This window comes from Mirounga leonina, unplaced genomic scaffold (genome assembly GCF_011800145.1).
Source record: "Mirounga leonina isolate KUSES-001 unplaced genomic scaffold, KU_Mleo_1.0 Mir_53, whole genome shotgun sequence".
Classification (NCBI taxonomy): Eukaryota; Metazoa; Chordata; class Mammalia; order Carnivora; family Phocidae; genus Mirounga; species Mirounga leonina.
Genome location: NW_023270807.1, coordinates 22,010,210 through 22,030,017, shown reverse-complemented (window position 1 = coordinate 22,030,017; position 19,808 = coordinate 22,010,210). Strand labels below are relative to the sequence as shown.

General features: G+C 38.6%; 1 protein-coding gene across 6 annotated transcripts in view; it reads left to right on the top strand.

Moving 5' to 3' along the window:
• Positions 1-19,808, top strand: part of DST (dystonin) — a 364,537-nt gene that overhangs the window by 293,425 nt on the left and 51,304 nt on the right. For all 6 annotated transcript variants that reach the window (XM_034991245.1, XM_034991240.1, XM_034991239.1 and 3 more), the window contains 5 exons: positions 458-699; positions 1,593-1,799; positions 13,747-13,866; positions 14,057-14,164; positions 16,184-16,402. In XM_034991245.1, coding sequence (XP_034847136.1) covers positions 458-699; positions 1,593-1,799; positions 13,747-13,866; positions 14,057-14,164; positions 16,184-16,402 — 896 coding nt within the window. The remainder of the gene's footprint in view (positions 1-457; positions 700-1,592; positions 1,800-13,746; positions 13,867-14,056; positions 14,165-16,183; positions 16,403-19,808) is intronic.

Here is a 19,808-nt window from a genome sequence, read left to right as displayed (position 1 = left end):
ATAAACTCACTGAATTTTTATCACAGCCTTATGAGGTGGATTCTGTTCTTATCCTTATGTAATGATGAGTAACCAAGGGTACAGAGAGGTTATCTTACAAATGGTAACAAACCACAGTCAGTATTTGAACCCAAGCAGTGTTTAGCCCCCTACTTGAAAACTGAAAACACCATATAGTTAGATGCAAAGATGATGCTTTCATGTAACTGAAGGCCCTGTAGCCCTTCCCAATTTTATATTTGTGTTTTCAGAGCTGTTGAGATTTGTCAGAAATCCTGGGGAAAAGATTAAAACCTGGAAAAAGGCTTCTCTTGGGTCAGATCGTCTTTGGGAAAACGTCCTTCCCCCCCCCCCCCCCCCCAGAAAAATCTCCTCAGTGTCCAATAATATCTGAAGAAACCCCTCTCTCTACCTTTTCTTTCCTTTCTGGAGATCTAACATGCCTTTGAAATTTCAGGTGATGAAGTTTTAATAATTCAAGATAAATTGGAAGCCATTAAAGCAAGGTACAGAGACATTACAAAATTGAGCACGGATGTAGCCAAGACTCTGGAACAGGCACTGCAGCTCGCGAGGCGGCTGCACTCCACACGGGAGGAGCTCCGTGCCTGGCTGGACAGAGTGGAGGTGGAATTGCTTTCCTATGAGGCTCAGGTCCTGACGGGAGATGCGGCAAGCCAAGCACAAGCGAGACAGAAAGTATGTTCTCATCTCTGCGTCTCAGATCCGTGGGTTCTCTTTGAGGGAGATAGTCTCGGGTCGTTCGTGACAGAACGAAGGATGCCTCCATGGGTGGGGACCCAAGAGAAATCGGCAGCAGACTGCTGGTTGAAAGCTTGTAGGAGCCCAGAGATGAAAACAGTGCATCGTAATTTGTTTCCAGTGTCTGATGGTTGGGAGTGTAGCTTATTACCCGAGAGACAGAATGATGAAAACAGAAAAGAAAAGGAAGAAAAAAAAAACAGGAAAATGATCGTTTTAGAGATACACATAATTTGCTTAGGATAACCATATTTTTCCGAGATAGATGCATAGCATGATGTAGCTTTTCTACTTACATTGCAAAAGTGGTGTTCCATCATGGTCATGGTTCTTCTCTTCAGAGAGAGCCTCTGTTTTTATCCACCCTGAAGTGTGATCACATGTGGGTGAAAGGTTGTTGGGGAGGTGATGATTCGACTGGGATGATGTAAAGCCAGTATGTTCTCATTTTGAGGGTTACTTTAGTTCTGGCTTGGACTTTCCTCTTTATTTTACTCTTCTGGTACCTGATTACTTAAGAGGTTTCCAGAAAGCAAAGAATAATATGTGTCGACTTGCTTGGTTTTGTTTCCCAGATTTTAAACATTTATATTAAAGTTCAAATGTTGACCAGTGAATTGTTCTTTGGAACTCCTCAAGAAACACTTTCCTTTTTACAGAATAGCATTAAATAATAAAGGTTTCTAGAACTTAACTGAAACTCAGCGGCCAGTGCCTGGCATTATTGGCCTGCAAAGGACTTTAGGGCCAATGATGGGGAAAGGAAAAGCCTGTTCAAACTCCTGAGCATTACCCCCCAGATTTGTATGTTTTCTTAATTCTGTTTTCAGGAACTGAAAAAGGAAGCTAAGAACAGCAAAGCCTTATTGGACTCCCTTAACGAAGTGAGCAGTGCCCTACTGGAGCTGGTACCATGGAGGGCGAGGGAAGGACTTGAAAAAATGGTGGCCGAGGACAACGAGCGCTACCGATTAGTGAGCAACACCATCACTCAAAAGGTGGAGGAGATCGATGCTGCCATTCTGAGATCCCAGCAGGTAGGGGTGCTTGGTTTTTTGTCTCGGCAATAAATTTTCCCCAGTTGTGCCCTGAGCCTTTACCTGAGCAAAGATTTCTGTTCACAGTGTTTCCATTCATTTGTTATGCTTCAAAAATGAAAGGAGGGGTTTGAAAAGAGTTCGGGTTTCTTCGACACGTGAGTGCCAGGCAGGGCACTGCTAATCTGTACATTGTTAACAGCCATCTGCCTCACTGGAGCCCAGACTTAGCCTTACCAAATCAGTCATTGTGAAGATCAGCCCCGCTTTCCAAACAAAGTGCATTTTGCCTCCATGTATGTGAATTGCTAATGCTAATTTTATACCTTGGCTAAGTCTAATCTGTCTGTGAGTAAATATTTTGAGTTATCATGTAAGTCAGTATTAACTGCTCATTTCCATACAGTGATGGCAAAGAGAGGCTATTATATTCTTTCTAAAAAGGAAGCAGTGGTGTGGGTGATGTCGTGTTTTTTTCTGGAGATGACTCAAGGGGAAAAACGATAGTTTCTGACCTGTCTGCGACTCATGCAGACTTTATAGTTCCAGAGAGTTTTATAGGCACCCAGCCCCCACCTCAGCTCCCTCAGAAAACTGTGGGCAACAAGTGGGGTCCTGGAAACAGAAGTTTAGAAGACATGTTTTGATGAACTTTTATTGAGTATCTGGACTGTTTACATTAAGTCATCAGAATCTTCCTGCAAAGTTTCTGTGACAGGGTTAGTGCGCTCTTGCAGTGTACTTTAGAACAGAGCTGTGGAAGGTACATAACTAAGCTTTTCCTAATATGTGCCAGAAGCAAGAAACACAAATCAAACAGATTGTGTGGGAGCATCCAAAATTGAATTTTGAAGGTTGCTGTAAAAGTGTAATTTATATATTGTTATGTATCATAATTTATATGGCACAGTGCTTCACTCCTCATGTCCGCGCCATGCTCTAAAATCACAAAAGCTGATGAAAAACAATGACAGCAAAAGGCCTGCCTGAGAAAGTTTTGCGAGGGAGAGCATTCATGCCTGAGGAATGTATTTGCATGACTTCTGTTTTCCGAGTTTGGCACAATTTCTATGCCTCCTTATTACAGGAAAATAAATGGATTTATTTGTGAAGTTTATTCAACTATAGGAAAATACTGATTTTTTTTTCACCAAAACTGATACCAACATTTCAGAATTGGCATCAAAGATTTCCTAAATAGCAAGACAGATATTCTGGAATATGATTTTTCTTGAGAAGTTGACTATGGTTGGTCAGTTCGGTGAAGTAAGACAGTAATGAGGGCAAGATGGCAGGTGGAGCTTGTCCTGGTTAGTAATCTCGGATATGTGCGAATGTCATTAACTGTAGCTCAGTTCTTTTCAAGGTTAGCAGATATTTTCTGAAGTTTAAAAAAAAAATGTAACCAGGTCAGTGTATGTCCCAAACATATATCCTTTGGGAAAGTAACAGTTACTGTTTATTTTTTCTGATAAAATCATTCGTTATAGAAAATTTTTTAAAGATTTTCTGAAAGAATACAGAAAAACTCATGGAAGGAAGAATGTGTGTAAATAATATGATCTCTATCCTTCTAGTCTTCCTTCTGAGAGAGAAAGCATGTGTGTAGTAGTGTGATGTCTTATTACCGGTAGGTCATACAGCTAATATTAATGCCATTAATATTTTCTCATTCACATGTATTTATTCTGTATTCATGTGTGAAATTCCTTTGAAATGCCTTCAAGTCTGTCCAATGAAATCCCTCCAGCAATATAGAAAATCAGTAAAATGTACTTAAGCCATCAGAAAAAATGAAATCCTCCAGCTAGGCTGAAGAGACACACTTTTTGAGAGGGAGGAACGTATGTAGTAAAGGGACTTACTGTGATCCCAGAAGCTAGTACATGGTGGAGTTGGACCCAGATTTAATCCAGATCTCATTCTTTTTTTTTTTAAGATTTTATTTATTTATTTGACAGAAAGAGAGCGAGAGCAGGAACACAAGCAGGGGGAGTGGGAGAGGGAGAAGCAGGCTTCCCGCTGAGCACGGAGCCCGATGCGGGGCTCGATCCCAGGACCCTGGGATCATGACCTGAGCCGAAGGCAGATGCTTAACAACTGAGCCACCCAGGTGCCCCCAGATCTCATTCTACTTCACTGTGGTGCCTCGTTACAAATTATGTAGAGAGGAAAAATCCTGAGGGGTGGTGCAATTTTTTCTAACTTCCTCCAGTAATCTGAAGAAAGGTGCCATTATTACAGCAAAATGGAAGTATGTAACAGGAGCATCTCCAACTACAAGGACCATGAGCCAGGAGAGTACAGTGCTGACAGGATCATGAAATTATCATTCTCTAGGAGAATTTAAAAACAAATTTGGTACCTGTTTTTCTGGTTTGGCAGAGACTTAGTTCTGTCCCCAAAAGAATAGTTTCTAAACTTATAATTTTCAAGTTTGTAAAGGAGCTAATATAATCACTGAAGTTATTTCGTAACTTTGTCCACTTATAAATGTTTGGAATTAGGACCAGAGTACAGCTGATACTAAAATATTTGTTTTCTGTTTACACAATGATAATACATCCATGCAATATAAGAGATGATGGAAAAACATCTTGAGACCTGGATGTTAGCCACATATTTTGTACTGTTTTATGGCATATAAACAAATCATGTACCATTCTCTCTCCTCCTTCTGAAACATTGGACATGATATAACCACCGCCCGTCTTTTCAGACATACCCATAGTCACATACATTTTGTTTTATTAACATTTCCATGTCCATACCCTCAACATAACCACACCCACAGGTTAACAGGGTAAGGATATGTGTCTTGAACATGTCTTGTTAATTTTTTAAATGTGTAGATTTAATGCTTTGCTTCTTAATAACCTAGCTAGATTAAACTAGATTTTAAATAACTGGATGTTTTGTTTCCAAGCAAATTTCTGTTAAGGTGTTTCACCCTTTCCCAGGCATTAAGGTTGTTTATATACAGATCTACCTCCTTTATAATGTTATAACCTGCTTTTTGGAATTCAGCAAAAGCACAGGGACTTTGTGAGGTGTCAGGCCACTACCACACAGTATATTGGCTTCCAAACATCGACAAGAAAGATGTCCAGGAAAACATGGACAGGAATTAGTTTGAAAAGGACAGGGAAGGGTGCACACAGATACCTGCTAATTAGCATGACTTTGTAGCAGCCCTATATAAGTACAGTTTTTAGAAAAGTTCTGATTTGATGTGGTTAGTTGTTTTTATGTCAATCCTATATCATAGCAAGTTTTGAAAATACGTGTCACTGAATTTTGAAATCATAGAGTCCTATGATAGAACCCTATGTAAATTTGAGTAGTATTTATTGCTATTTGAGAAATAATCAAACTGCCTCAATTATGGGCTAATGAGAAAGGACTATATGCATCTGACTCTACAGATTGGCAGGCATTGGCCTTCTGAAGATAATAGTCTTTTTATTTTTTTAGTGATTTCATTTATTTATTTGAGAGAGTGAGAGAATGTGTATGGATGGGGAGGGAGGAAGAGAGGAGAGGGAGAAGCAGACTCCTTGCTGAGCGTGGAGCCCAGTGTGGAGCTAGATCTCATGACCCCGAGATCACAACCTGAGGGGAAACCAAGAGTCAGATGCCCAACGGACAGAGCCACCCAGACACCTGACAATATTCCTTTTTATAAGAATTATAAAAAAAAAAAAAAAGAAAAAAAAGATAGTAGGAAGGGAAAAACGAAGGGGGGGAATCGGAGGCGGAGACGAACCATGAGAGACTATGGACTCTGAGAAACAAACTGAGGGCTCTAGAGGGGAGGGGGTGGGGGGATGGGTTAGCCTGGTGATGGGTATCAAAGAGGGCACGTTCTGCATGGAGCACTGGGTGTTATGCACAAACAATGAATCATGGAACACTACATCAAAAACTAATGATGTAAGGTATGGTGATTAACATAACATAATAAAATAAAATTAAAAAAAAAAAGAATTAGGCCCATTCATTACTTTTAGGGAAAGTCTGAGCAGAACAAGGCAGCTTAGTAAATAGTGATGGTGAGCTTTATAAACAAAGCAAAACATCTGCCTCCTTCTCACAATGCATGAGGTCATCTGAGTTAGCAACTGTACGTATTTTTGCATGTTAAACCTATGCACAGTAGCATGTTCTTGTTGCTTTCTTTCTCTAATTGCAAATTGAACCAAACGAGCAACGTGGAAAAGGGGGAAGGCAGTTTCATTTAAAAGATGTACAGACTTATAGCCTGAAGTCAGACCCTTTTGATTGTTTAAACCTCAAAGCAGTTCATTGTCCTTTGCCTCTTACAAATATGCACAGCTGTCAGAAGTTGCTAAAATGGGTGTGTTTCACCAGGTCTGGGAATCCCAGGCACTCATCAGCAGTTCTAGTTCTTTGACTTATTTTACTGGCCGCAATGACCCCTTTATATTAAAGGCACAAGTTTGGTGATTTGGGGGCAATTAAAATAAGCAGGTCATCGGGTCATTAGGAATCAGCCTTGGAGAAAAAAAGCACCTGTTTATTTCTTTTAAAGAACTAGAAGGAAACCCCCCCAACGGAAGTGAGATTTGTTTAGACCCTCCAGGTGTTGGGGGTGGGAGAATATGGGCTGTTATGAATAATGCAGAGCAAATCGTAAGGAAATGCTAATCAAAAGAAAGTGGTAAGATCCTCAGCCAGGGGAAGGGAGTAAAAGGATGTCCTTGGAGTTAAGTTTCACTTACCATTTTGCCTTTCTTAAACCTCCATTTCCACTTAAGAGAAACTTTCTAGATAAATGCAAAAGGAGTTTGTCAGAGATTGGAGAAATGTTTAAATAAGAAGTTAAAACCTACTGTTAGGGTATTTGAGCCATTTTTGGTGAAATCACATGAATATTTTGAGTTCATGAAGCCCAAACAGTTCCTGGGGCCAGGCCACCTTGGTTTGAGTCTCAGATCCAACATTAACTAGCTGGGTAATCTCTGGTAAATCAGGTAACTTCTCTCTGCCTCAATTTTCTCGACTGTCAATGGAGTTAATGGTAATACCCAGATTATTGCAGTTGTTGTCAGGATTAAAGAAGATACTGTATGTGAAGCGCTTAGTGTGTTAAGTAAAATGCTGGCCATTATTGTTTTAGACTCTTTTTCAGGAATATTTAGAGATAGCCAATTAAAATGTCTTTTACTATCAGGGTGCCTGGCTGGCTCAGTTAGTGGAGCATGGGGCTCTTGATCTTGGGATTGTGAGTTCAAGCCCCACACTGGAGGTAGACATTACCTAAAAAATAAAATCTTTAAAAAATTGTCTTTCATTATCTTGTTGGAAATTCCTGAAATACTAGTTCAACTGTAATAGGGGTTAGAGTAGGTCAATGGTTAGACTCCACTGATAATACCTAGTAAAATATTTCCCAGAATGCAATTATGGATGCTAAGATTATCTACAATGTATTTGAAGTCAATTTCTGCTGTTTGAGTAAGCACTAAACAAATTTATTAAAATTTGGTCTAGTAAACTTGCTCTCCATATTGCTCACATTGTAAAATAAACAGCTTTTATGGTCTATTAGAAATGCACACATATAGTCATTTGAAAGATTCATAGGCCTAAATAAAATGCCTTGCTTTACTGCAGATTGCTTAGTGAAGACCCCATGGCTGTTCTGTTTGTTGCTGGACAATAAATATTTGCTAATTTAATAAAAAAATTTCTCAAAAGACAGAAGGGAAATTTCTGCTTGAAGTCTTGTTTTCTTTTAGCAGAGCAAATATTTGCCTTGGTTGAAGAAACAGTGTTTGAGCTTCAGCTTTCCATTTTGGCAACTTAGAATGTATCATCATACTGTTTTTCACTGGATCCCTTTTTTTAAGGAGAGAGAGAAATAGATTTAAACTAATATTAACACTAACCGCTTGACTTTATTTATTAGGACTGTCGTATAAATGCTAAAATTAGCCTGATCACAAACAAGTGGAGTGCTATGTCACTTTATTTTTTTAGGGGTCAGTAGAGGAAAAAAGTCCTTACTATTAAATTTTATTCAGATTATCTTGCAGCACTTGCACTCAGGTACAAAGGCCTGGACTGTTTTGCTCAGTTTTGTACTCTTTAAGTGAATCACATAATAAAGTTTTATTTTGAAGTTTTATTGTATATGGCTTGAAAGCTAATAATCCATGCAAAGAAGACCCTTGTACTTGTTTTTCATGAGGATTTCTTTTTCTACACCTGAAGCTCCCAAATTCGTTGAAATTTTTTTCTTTTTTTTTTTTTTTACAATTTTATTTTTAAGTAATCTCTACCCCCAGCGTGGCGCTTGAACTCACAACCCTGAGACTAGGAGTCAAGCGCTCCACCGACAGAGCCAGCCAGGTGCCCCAAAATATTTTTTTTTCTTTTTCACATTGATGAATTATTACTAATTGATGAGTAGTTCCATTTGAAATAAGTAACATCGTAAAAATTATTGAGCCGATTAAGATGGAATTTTTTTAAGAGGGAGAGGTAGGGAGAGACAGGAGGGGGAAAGAGAGTGAGAGAGAGAGAGAGGAATCTTAAGCAGGCTCCATGCCCAGCGTCCCTGAGATCACGACCTGAGCCAAAATCAGGAGTCAGACACTTAACCCACTGAGCCACCCAAGTGCCACAAGATAGAATTTTTCATGTGGTTTTCAAGATTCTTTCTGGAATCCACATTGTTCTGATTTGTCCCAGTAGCAGAAAAAGTAATGAATGAATGAAAAAACATTTATTAACACTACTGTCTGTGAAACCATGAGCCCCTTCAATAAGTTTAATGAAAAATGTGGCTTTGCTAAAAAAGAATGTATGATATTATGGGAAATACAGGAAAAATAAATAATTCTGTTTGAATATATACATGTACACAGTCGTTTTAGAAGTACTGCCCTTATAAGGGAGCTCACGCACTCTGAGGACTAAAGCTCTGAATTTTTGACTGGAACAACGTTCGCGTGTCAGTGATCCTCTTGAATGTGTGACACTTGGAGGAGAGTTCTAATCAGCAGGTAGGATAGTGTCACTGCTGCCCAGACAATGTCTTCGTCTTAAAGCAGCCTGGCTTTGCATCATTTTTTGGTAGATGTTGGTTTATATTCAGATTTTGTTCAGGTAGCCTGTCTAGAGGTTGTTCAGGAAAGGTCTCTTAAGCCCTGTCTTCCCTTTCAGATCCTTATGCAGTTGAGTTTTTAAAGGTAAATGTAAAATTATTATTTTTACCCCTATTATATTTCTGGCTTGGGCCCATTATTCAAATGATTATCTAAAAATTTTTTCTATCCTGAACTGTTGACGAAAAGAAATTGACCTGCAAATAGCTTCCGTATTTATTTATTTATTTGCAAATTTATTTAACTCGTGTTGCAAAGGTGAAAGCAAAGGGGGTCATGGTATATAGAAAAAAAACCCTGTAATAATAATTTATAATATTATTATGTATTCTTCACTTGTATAATTTGTTATTTTTTCTTGTAAGATGGAAAGCATAACAACAGTACTCTCAATCAGTGCTATTCATATTTGTGCCTGGTTATGACTCGTGGGTTATTTCCTTAAAATGAAGGGAAGTCCACTGATAAGCTTGGCAAATATTATTAAAAAATAAATTATACCCCATGGTGATGAGCGTACAGCAAAACTCTGCTTGTGGGAGTATAAATTAGCACATCCTATTTGGTGTAGTATATGCCTAAAAGAGAAAATGCGAACAGGAACTCACAGATGAGAGGTTATCTCTACACAGAACTTTTGTTGTTGTTGTTTTTAATTAACTTTTTAAAAGATAATTGTAGGTTCACATGCAACTGTAAGAAATAATATAGAGATGATCCCATTGTACCCTTAACCTATTTTCCCCAGGGGTAACATTTTGCAAAATTATAGCACGGGATCACAAGCAGGATGTTGACATTGATGCAGTCAAGATACAGAACATTTCATCACCGCAAGACTACCTCATGCTGCCCTTTTATAGTCTCCCACCTCTACCCTCTCCTTAACTCCTGGCAACCAGATTTTTCCTGCATTTCATTTCTAAAATGGTTGAGTACTTTTTAGCTACAGCCTCTTTCTCCTCTCTTTCTGGGACTCCAATAACATGAATGTTAGATCTTTTAATGTAGTTCCACAGGTCCCTGAGGTTCTGTTGATTTTTTTTTCCTCCAGTCTATTTTCTATTATTCAGATTGGGTAATTTCTGTTCTGTCTTCTACTTCACTGACTCTTTCCTCTGTGCCCTTCATTGATCACATCCACTGAGCTTATTTGTTATTGTACATTTAAGTTTTAAAATTTCCGTTTGGTTCTTTATATAGCCTCTTTTCTTTTTTTCTTTTTTTTTTCTGGGGAATGATTTTTTTTTTATTCTTATGTTAATCCCCATACATTACATCATTAGTTTTAGATGTAGTGTTCCATGATTCGTTGTTTGTGCATAACACCCAGTGCTCCATGCAGAACGTGCCCTCCTCAATACCCACCACCAGGCCAACCCCTCCTCCCACCCCCCTCCCCCTATATAGCCTCTTTTCTTTGCTGAGACTGTTTTACTGCTAAGGTCTTCTCTAATTTTTCATTCATTTCAGCTGTGTTTGAAATTGCTCAACGAGGCATTTTTTATCATAGCTGCTTTAAAATTGTTGTCAGACAGTGCTAACATTTCTGTCCTCTAGGTACTGGTGTCCATTGATTATCTCTGTTTAGTTCCATTGGAGGGCTTCTTGGTTCTTGCTATGAAGTTAAGAGTTTTGGGTCTTAATTAAACTTTCTGTTTTGACTGGCTTCCTCTGGCAACACTGGCAGAAGAAGCCAGGGTGCTACCAAGTGGAAGAGATCCAGGTTCCCCGCTCAGCCCCTCATGATACCTAATGGGGGCGCTCCTCAGATCTGCTGGCTGGAAGTGAGAGTTGGATGGACTTCAGCTCTCTGAGCAGCCTTTTCCACCACCTCGATGAAGGTGACCACGTTAACCACTAAGCAGTGGTGAAAATCCTGACTCTCCACTAGGCCTTCCCTGACACCACCCTAGAGGAGACGGAGAGGGGCAGTTCATTACTGCTTGTGGGGGGCTCCCCACATGATCTCCAAGACACTGGGCAGAAGCCTTGTTACTGGCCCATGGGAACTAAAGTTCCAGCTCCCTATGTGGTCTTCTCTGACATCCCCCTGCAGCAGTGTCTTCAGCACCTTGTCCTACTGGCTCATGAGGGTGAAAATCTAGGCCTTTCTTGGCATGAGTGTGCGTGGGACCACAGCCTCTGTTCTGTGGCATTTAGATAGAGTGGCTATTGTTTAAATGTTCTCTTGCTAGGGTGCCCCTTTCCTGGTCTTTTGGCTGAGAGAGCAGCCTTTTCTTGGGGTTTTGTCTGTGCCTCTGGGTGTGTCTGGGTTGCATTTTCTCCAGTATCCAGTCTAGGATATATGAGGCAAGAAGAAAACCTGGAGAACTCACCACTTTATTGTTCCTTGAGCGCCAGAATCCACAGCAGTTCTGCTCTCTTCTCTCTTCTTTCAGTCTTCTTACATATGTTTTGTATGCAGTGTATGCATGTATATAACGCCCAGAGTTTTTAGGTGTACTTACGAGGAACAGGGAAAAGTATATCTATTCCATCTTCCGAGGAGTCTGCATAGTGTTGCAGAGTGTTTTAAAAGAATGAATTATTTTCCAATTTAGTTTCTTATCTCTACCCTTCTCTTTTCTCCACTTAGTTATCCCCTATCCCCATCTAGATTTCCAGGATCTCTTGAAAAATTAGAAGTTCTGGCAGTACTGGACTTGAATGCTCACAGTGTCTGTTTCCCATTAAGTCTTCCAACTAAGGCCACACTGTTAGTTACCATTTACCACTGGTGCTTGTGGGGGCACTTGCCCACTTTGCTCATTTATAGTAACTGCTTGCCCTGGGAGGCATTGGCTTCTGTCTGATGCAAGGTATCAAAAATATTCATGCTTTTTGACTTGGTAGTCAACTTCTAGGAATCTACCCTAAGGAACTAATTGGAGATGCCATCAGAGATTTCTGTTTATTACAGGTTTGTTTATATAATAGCAGAAGATGCAATGAGCGTAAATAAAAATATCCAGGTATGCTAGAATACAATGATGTTACTTAAAATTCACATTTAAAAGACTATGACATGGGAAATGTTCATAATAAATCAAAGAGCAGGATATGAAACTGTTTATACAACATTATCCCAAGCTTTTATAAATCTTTTTCAACTTCTGGAATAAAATACACTAAAATATCAACAGTGTTAACTCCAGGTTTTAATTTTCTTCTGTATATTTTTCTGTACTTTATGAATTTCTGCCATGAATTGTTAAGATCAGGAAAATAAAACCTCTTAAAATATTTAAGAATACTCTTTGAAGTGGTTTTTGCTATTATTAAATGAGATGGAAAAAAAATTATATGTGAGATGTTTCGGGGTATACTCTACATAAAGAAACATACTTTGCACATACATTTATGCACACGTAGTATGGTAAATAAATGTGAATATTTCATGAGTTTTGCTAGGAGTCTTATACAAAGATAGCAGAATGCTGCCCGCATAATCATATGGATTAAAATGATGGATGCAATGATTGATCCAGCTATTGACTTTTCGAGCTGTTCAATTTGAGTAGTACTCTTTTTTTTATTATTACTATGTTATGTTAATCACCATACCTTACATTATTAGTTTTTGATGTAATGTTCCATGATTCATTGTTTGCATATAACACCCAGTGCTCCATGCAGTACGTGCCCTCTTTAATACCCATCACCAGGCAACCCATCCCTCCACCCCCCTCCCCTCTAGAACCCTCAGTTTGTTTCTCAGAGTCCATAGTCTCTCATGTTCGTCTCCCTGCTCTGATTTCCCCCCCTTCATTTTTCCCTTCCTACTATCTTCTTCTTTTTTTTTTTTTTAACATTTAATGTAGTATTTGTTTCAGAGATACAGGTCTGTGATTCATCAGTCTTACACAATTCACAGCGCTCACCATAGCACATACCCTCCCCAGTGTCTATCACCCAGCCACCCCATCCCTTCCATCCCCCACCACTCCAGCAACCCTCAGTTTGTTTCCTGAGATTAAGAATTCCTCATATCAGTGAGATCATGTGATACATGACTTTCTCTGGTTGACTTATTTCGCTTAGCATAATACCCTCTACTTCCATCCATGTCGTTGCAAATGGCAAGATTTCGTTTTTTTTGATGGCTGCATAATATCCCATTGCATACACACACACACACACACACACACACACACACACCCCACATCTTCTTTATCCATTCATCTGTCAATGGACATCTTGGCTCTTTCCACAGTTTGGCTATTGTGGACATTGCTGCTATAAACATCGGGGTGCACATACCCTTTCGGATCCCTACATTTATATCTTTAGGGTAAATACCCAGTAGTGCAATTGCTGGATCATACGGTAGCTCTATTTTCAACTTTTTGAGGAACCTCCATACGGTTTTCCAGAGTGGCTACACCAGCTTGCATTCCCACCAACAGTGTAGGAGGGTTCCCCTTTCTCCGCATCCCCGCCAACATCTGTCATTTCCTGGCTTGTTAATTTTAGCCATTCTGACTGGTGTGAGGTGGTATCTCATTGAGGTTTGAAGGAGAAAATTCTTATGATTACCAAAAAGAAGGCAACAGAGTTAGCTGTCCTAAAATCATTAATGCTGTCTTACACATCCAGTGCCTTTTAAGAGCTTGTGTTTAAATACTCTGTGGGAAGTTCTCCTTTCTTTATGACTTTAGTCATCATCATAAACTATTTCAGGATGCCATGAAGAGGTAAGCTCAAATTTTCCACTTGTGTGGTAATTAAGATATTTCAAAGAAATGTAGAGAGGTATTTTTCTGGCACCAGTGACAGGAACTTTCTGACCTAATTATTTATCTTTTGTTTAGTTTGACCAAGCAGCTGATGCCGAGTTATCCTGGATTACTGAAACCGAAAAGAAATTGATGTCTCTGGGTGACATCAGGCTTGAGCAAGACCAGACCTCTGCTCAGCTGCAGCTTCAAAAGGTGAAGAAGTGCATTTCCAATTATATCAGAATTATTTGTTAGTGTGGCCCCAAGTGTAGACAGTGTGCTTGCATGATTTACTTTGCAAGACCCCTCTAGTGTAATTTGGTATTTTTAACATCTTTGCCTGATTGTTTTCATTTTAGTCATACACTCTCTCTTTTTTTATCTTTATTTTGGTAAATCACAGACATTCACCATGGAGATTTTGAGACACAAGGATATTATCGATGAACTTGTTAAATCTGGATATAAAATCATGGCCACATGCAGTGAAGAGGAAAAGCAATCAATGAAGGTATAAGCTTGTCTGTGTGACTGGTGGTGAGACTCTTGAATAAATGGCCTCTGTTAAGCTCTCAGCCCTAGAGAAGCACATTTCCTTTATCCACAGCTGCCATTTAGACAGCTAAATCATTAGTTTTAAATAAGGCATTTTTCAAGCTTACAGAGTGACAGTAAAAGGAATATTCCTTAAGGGAATCACCCTGGGGACAATTTTTTCTAATAAAAAAATTACTAAAACTCTTAAGGATTGTGTCCTTGAATAACTGGCACACATTAAACATTCAATTAATGTTAGCTGTATCACTGACATTATTATCAGTATAAAGTGTTACTATGTATGTCAACTCTTGTTTAAATGCTTCAAAATATGTGGTTCTCTCTAATGCTGAAATTCATCCTGTGTAAAATTTCAGTAAGTTGTATAGGAAAAACAATGAGCTGAATAACTAAGGAAGCATCTAGTTTATGTATTTTTTTTTTTAAAGATTTTATTTATTTATTTGAGAGAGAGAATGAGAGAGAGAGCACATGAGATGGGGGAGGTTCAGAGGGAGAAGCAGACTCCCTGCCAAGCAGGGAGCCCGATGCGGGACTTGATCCCGGGACTCCAGGATCATGACCTGAGCCGAAGGCAGTCGCTTAACCAACTGAGCCACCCAGGCGCCCCATAGTTTATGTATTTTTAATAATCCCTTTAAATTGATGAAAAACCAGCCACAAGTAAAAATGTTTAGTTCCATTCATATTCAGACATGTGAGCAGACTAAAGAAATTAATGTATATTAATGCTTCTGGTAGGAAAATAGCCCACAGCAAAAAAAATGACACAAACATCTGTGCCTAAGATCACATTTTAGAGCATACGTTGCTTTTAAGGTAGACCATAGACAGAGTAATAGAGTGTAACTGTATACTGATACTTCCCCTTCTATTTATTCTGGCAATTTACTTATTTATAACTTAACGTTTCCTTTATTATTTTTACAAGATCTTGACATGAAAAACACTGATGATGATGAAATAATTTCTGTGTAATTCTGTGGTTTATTAGATTACTATGGTGCTCTATCTTCTGCTGTTGGTTTATGATGTGAATTTATACCATAATCTAGATCACTGTGACCAGTCCACAAAATATAGTGTATAGTATAATGTTCTACTCTGATTCTAATATATGTAATTAATTTTGTTGACCAGCAGTTCCTCTTACAATTTCATTTGTGGAAGTTAGTCCTTATTTTGGGCTAGAAAGTAATGTTAATGTTGCTAGACTCATATGAGACTTGTTTTCTAACCTAGAAGACCTACAGGACCTAGAAGGATAGTTGAAGAATTTTGCTTATTATGTTTGGAAAGCTCAGTGTCTTATTCATACACACTTGAGGCTATTTATTTGTTTGTTTATATTTTGGGTTTTGTCACCTAATATTTGGAGGTGGGAGGAGGTTCTCTGTCATTAATCCCATGATTTTTGATGAAGACATAAAAATCCATTGGGTGAATATATCATAATTTATTAGCTTAATCTCCAATTGTTGTATTTTTAAGATGTTTTCCACATTTTTGCTATTTTTTACATATATATGGGAAAATGTTTGTTTTATTGTATTAAGAACACAACTTTAGCATATAGTAGAATATTATTCAGCCTTAAAAATGAAGGAAATCCTGCCATATGCAACAATATAAATGAACCTGAAGGATTTTTTTTTTTAAGTTTTATTTTTAAGTAATCCCTACACTCAATGTGGGGCTCAGACTTACAACCCTGAAATCAAGAGTCACATGCTTTCCTGACTAAGCCAGCCAGGTGCCCCTTGAAGGGTCTTTTTAAATTCTAATTAAAACGAACTTTTATACATAGAACTAGTTACAATCTAAATAGGCTTTAATGATTTATTCATTAAGCATATATTTGTCGAGCGCCTGCTTTGCACTAGGCATATAGTGTGAGAAAAAACATTCTAGAGTACCTGTGCTCTTTGGCCTGCTTGGCCAGCTAAACACATTTCATTCTCTTACTTTCTAGAAAAAACTAGACAAGGTGTTGAAGAACTATGATGCCATCTGCCAGGTAAACTCAGAGAGGTATCTACAGCTAGAACGGGCACAGTCCCTGGTTAGCCAGTTCTGGGAAACCTATGAAGAACTTTGGCCATGGCTGACAGAAACACAAAGAATCATCTCTCAGCTTCCTGCCCCAGCCCTTGAATATGAAACTCTAAGACAACAGCAGGAAGAGCATCGGGTAAGCTTGATATTAAAGAGAGGGTTGTATTCTCCATTAGAAGAGAATCGTGATTGTGATGGGGGTTTTTAGCATATGTGCTGCCGAAGCGAGCACTGTCGTGGTGGTTTTTTAATGCAGTTTGTTGCCCTACCTTAGGAGATTTTAGCAATATCCTATTCTGGTCTTCACAGTTGCTTTCCTCAGAGTTGCTTACCTGTTTTCCAGAGTAGCAGTGAGAAGACTCATTGTGAATGTCATTAATTATATAACAGCTTTCCTAGAATATATGAAGTATAAGCCATCTTGGTACAAAAACTAAGTCCCCGCTTTAAAATGTTAGAGAAATAAGCTTTTGAAGTACTTCCCATTTATGCATGTTGAATTGCTTTTCATTTACATATGTCGACTAAGTTTTACACTTCATATGGTATTGGTTGGAGCCATCTAGAATGTAAGCAAACGGTAGAAATATATCAAAGCAGCATCATACAGACAAGACCACTGAGCTTGGAGGAAATGAACAATACAACAATATGTCAAAACACAAATAATGTAAAAGCTAGCTCAATGGAAAGGAAAAATGCTGAAGTACAAAGACAAGTTGTCTCTCCTTTGTTTTTCACTCTTTTGACGGTTTTTGCTCCTATAAGTATATATGAGTAAACTCTCTAGTGTATTTACATCTACAAATGCATCATGTTTTAAACATAAATAAAATGGTATTATGAAGCCCTCATTTCAGCAGTTACTTAAATATTAATATTGCCTAAAATTTTGCAAGGGTTTGGGAGAGGGCTCAAGACTATCAGAAAAAAATCTGGGGTTCTTGCTGTTTATGGACTTACGAACCTAGTTTCTGTCTCCCAGATCTGTACAAATTGTACTCTGAGACTATTCGTGTGTGTGCGTGTGTGCATGTATGCACGCATGCATAGAAAGTGTAACTCAGTATATTACATCATTGTTTGAAGGACATGACACACTTCTTATTAATTTTGTTTGTTTACTTTTTTAATCTACTGGCATTGAAGAATATCTCTAAGTATTTGTTTACAAGAGCTTTAGTCAACACTTTAATGCAAAATGGAAATTTTATTGAGTTCTATCTACATCAGCAGGAGAAAGACTTAAAAATTATGCAGAATTGAATTTAATTTTAGTATAAAGGTTTATTTGTGGCAGAAATCCTGATGCCTATCCACTGAATAACTTCTAATATAAAATGTCCCATGGATTTCTTCTATTCTGAGGTGAGATTTGAGTAGCTATGTTTCTAGCATAATATCAGATAATGGAAAAGTTATTACTGAATTATTACTGAATTTCAAAACCGAGTTAATTTTCCCTTTTGAGCATAGTCTTTCAGCTCTCAAATTTACAGTTTCTTATATAAGGGAACTACAAAACTTTGTAACCAAGTCTTCAAATTATTCAATGAAACTTTTCATAACATTTATAGCCTTCTAGGACAGCATTTCTTCTGTAGCTCCACAGCTTCATCTTCAGCTGTATTTGGGAAGATCTAGTTCATTCTTTTTTTTTTTTTTTTTATTCTTATGTTAATCCCCATACATTACATCATTAGTTTTAGATGAAGTGTTCCATGATTCATTGTTTGTGCATAACACCCAGTGCTCCATGCAGAATGTGCCCTCCTCAATACCCACCACAAGGCTAACCCATCCTCCCACCCCCCTCCCCTCTAGAACCCTGTTTGTTTTTCAGAGTCCATTGTCTCTCATGGTTCGTCTACCCCTCCGATTTCCCCCACTTCATTCTTCCCCTCCCGCTACCTTCTTCTTCTTTTTTTTTCTTAACATATATTGCATTATTTGTTTCAGAGGTACAGATCTGAGATTCAACAGTCTTGCACAATTCACAGCGCTTACCAGAGCACATACCCTCCCCAGTGTCTATCACCCAGTCACCCCATGCCTCCCACCCCACCCCCCACTCCAGCAACCCTCAGTTTGTTTCCTGAGATTAAGAATTCCTCATATCAGTGAGGTCATATGATACATGTCTTCCTCTGTTTCACTTATTTCACTCAACATAATACCCTCCAGTTCCATCCACATCGTTGCAAATGGCAAGATCTTATTCCTTTTGATGGCTGCATAATATTCCATTGTATATATATACCACATCTTCTTTATCCATTCATCTGTCGATGGACATCTTGCTCTTTCCACAGTTTGGCTATTGTGGACATTAGATCTAGTTCATTCTAACCGGGAAAGAAAAATGGCTCCAGGAGCCAGTTACTATATGGTAGATATGTTGAGGTCACACGCTAGAAGTATCTCTAGCGTGACCGGACTTTTATGGCACTGTGTTGCCAAGAACCATTTTGTTACATATGAGGCAAAGGACATCTCCTACTGGGCCCTTTCTCCACACATACACCCAAGTAGACATGTAGTACTACTAGACATCTAAAAAAGGAATAGTCTAAAAACGGGTCATCTCGGTACGTCCCATGGTGGTGCTGCACAAATGAGGTCTACCTAGATGCCAGGCAACTCAGGAAATGTCAGCAGAGGTCTCTCATTTTACCTGATAGTCTCTTGATAACTCAAAGTGTAAGCTGGTTTTACAGCCATGCCTTGTAGCATATTGAAACCAGAACATGTGTACACATTCCTTTTTTGTGAGATTGTCTATTGGCTGGCATTACAATTACTATCTCCATTCTGTAAGGTAGCATGAATATATGATCTAATAATATGAAACAAAAATAAGAACATCTCAGTCTGGACCCCTCAGGAGCTAAATCGCAGACATGACCCTCCCATGTTCTTATGCGCAGCAGGTTAGATTTGGACCACCCTGTTCTTTTATTTTAATTGAATTTATGTTTATTTAGCTCTTTTTCAAGAGCTTTGAAACTACCTTCAGAAAAACTTCAAAAATGGTATTGGGGATTGTTGATGATGTAGTGTACCAACTTCCTTAACGGTTTTCAAAATAATTTATATGACTGATTTTAGTGAGTACTTTAAATAAAAATCTAGAGCTGTGTGGCCATCTTGGTGATTCTTGATGAATCATAGAAGTGAAACTATTTGCAGGAGAAGATTGGTGGCTTTTCTCTAGACTATCTTTCCTGAATGTAATTTCTCTCAGAGAAATTTTTGTTGGGGGCTGGGTAGCAAAATTGGAGATATACCTTCTGGTTAGGGCAAGGAACTTCTGCTTAAGGAACCAAGTGGAAGGCTCCTTAGCGCTACAGGGAGGCTAGCCTCAGGGAAACCTGGAAGCAAAGATGGATGTGGCCTTGGATTTGGCCCGTGAAAAACTGCTCAGTGGAGGCCCTGGGTTCCATGAAGTGTAGATTTGCCTCCCCAGAAGGAATGGGGCTCCACCTGGATTACACACACACTCATTAGTATAAATATCATTATATCTCTTGATTAGCTGACAT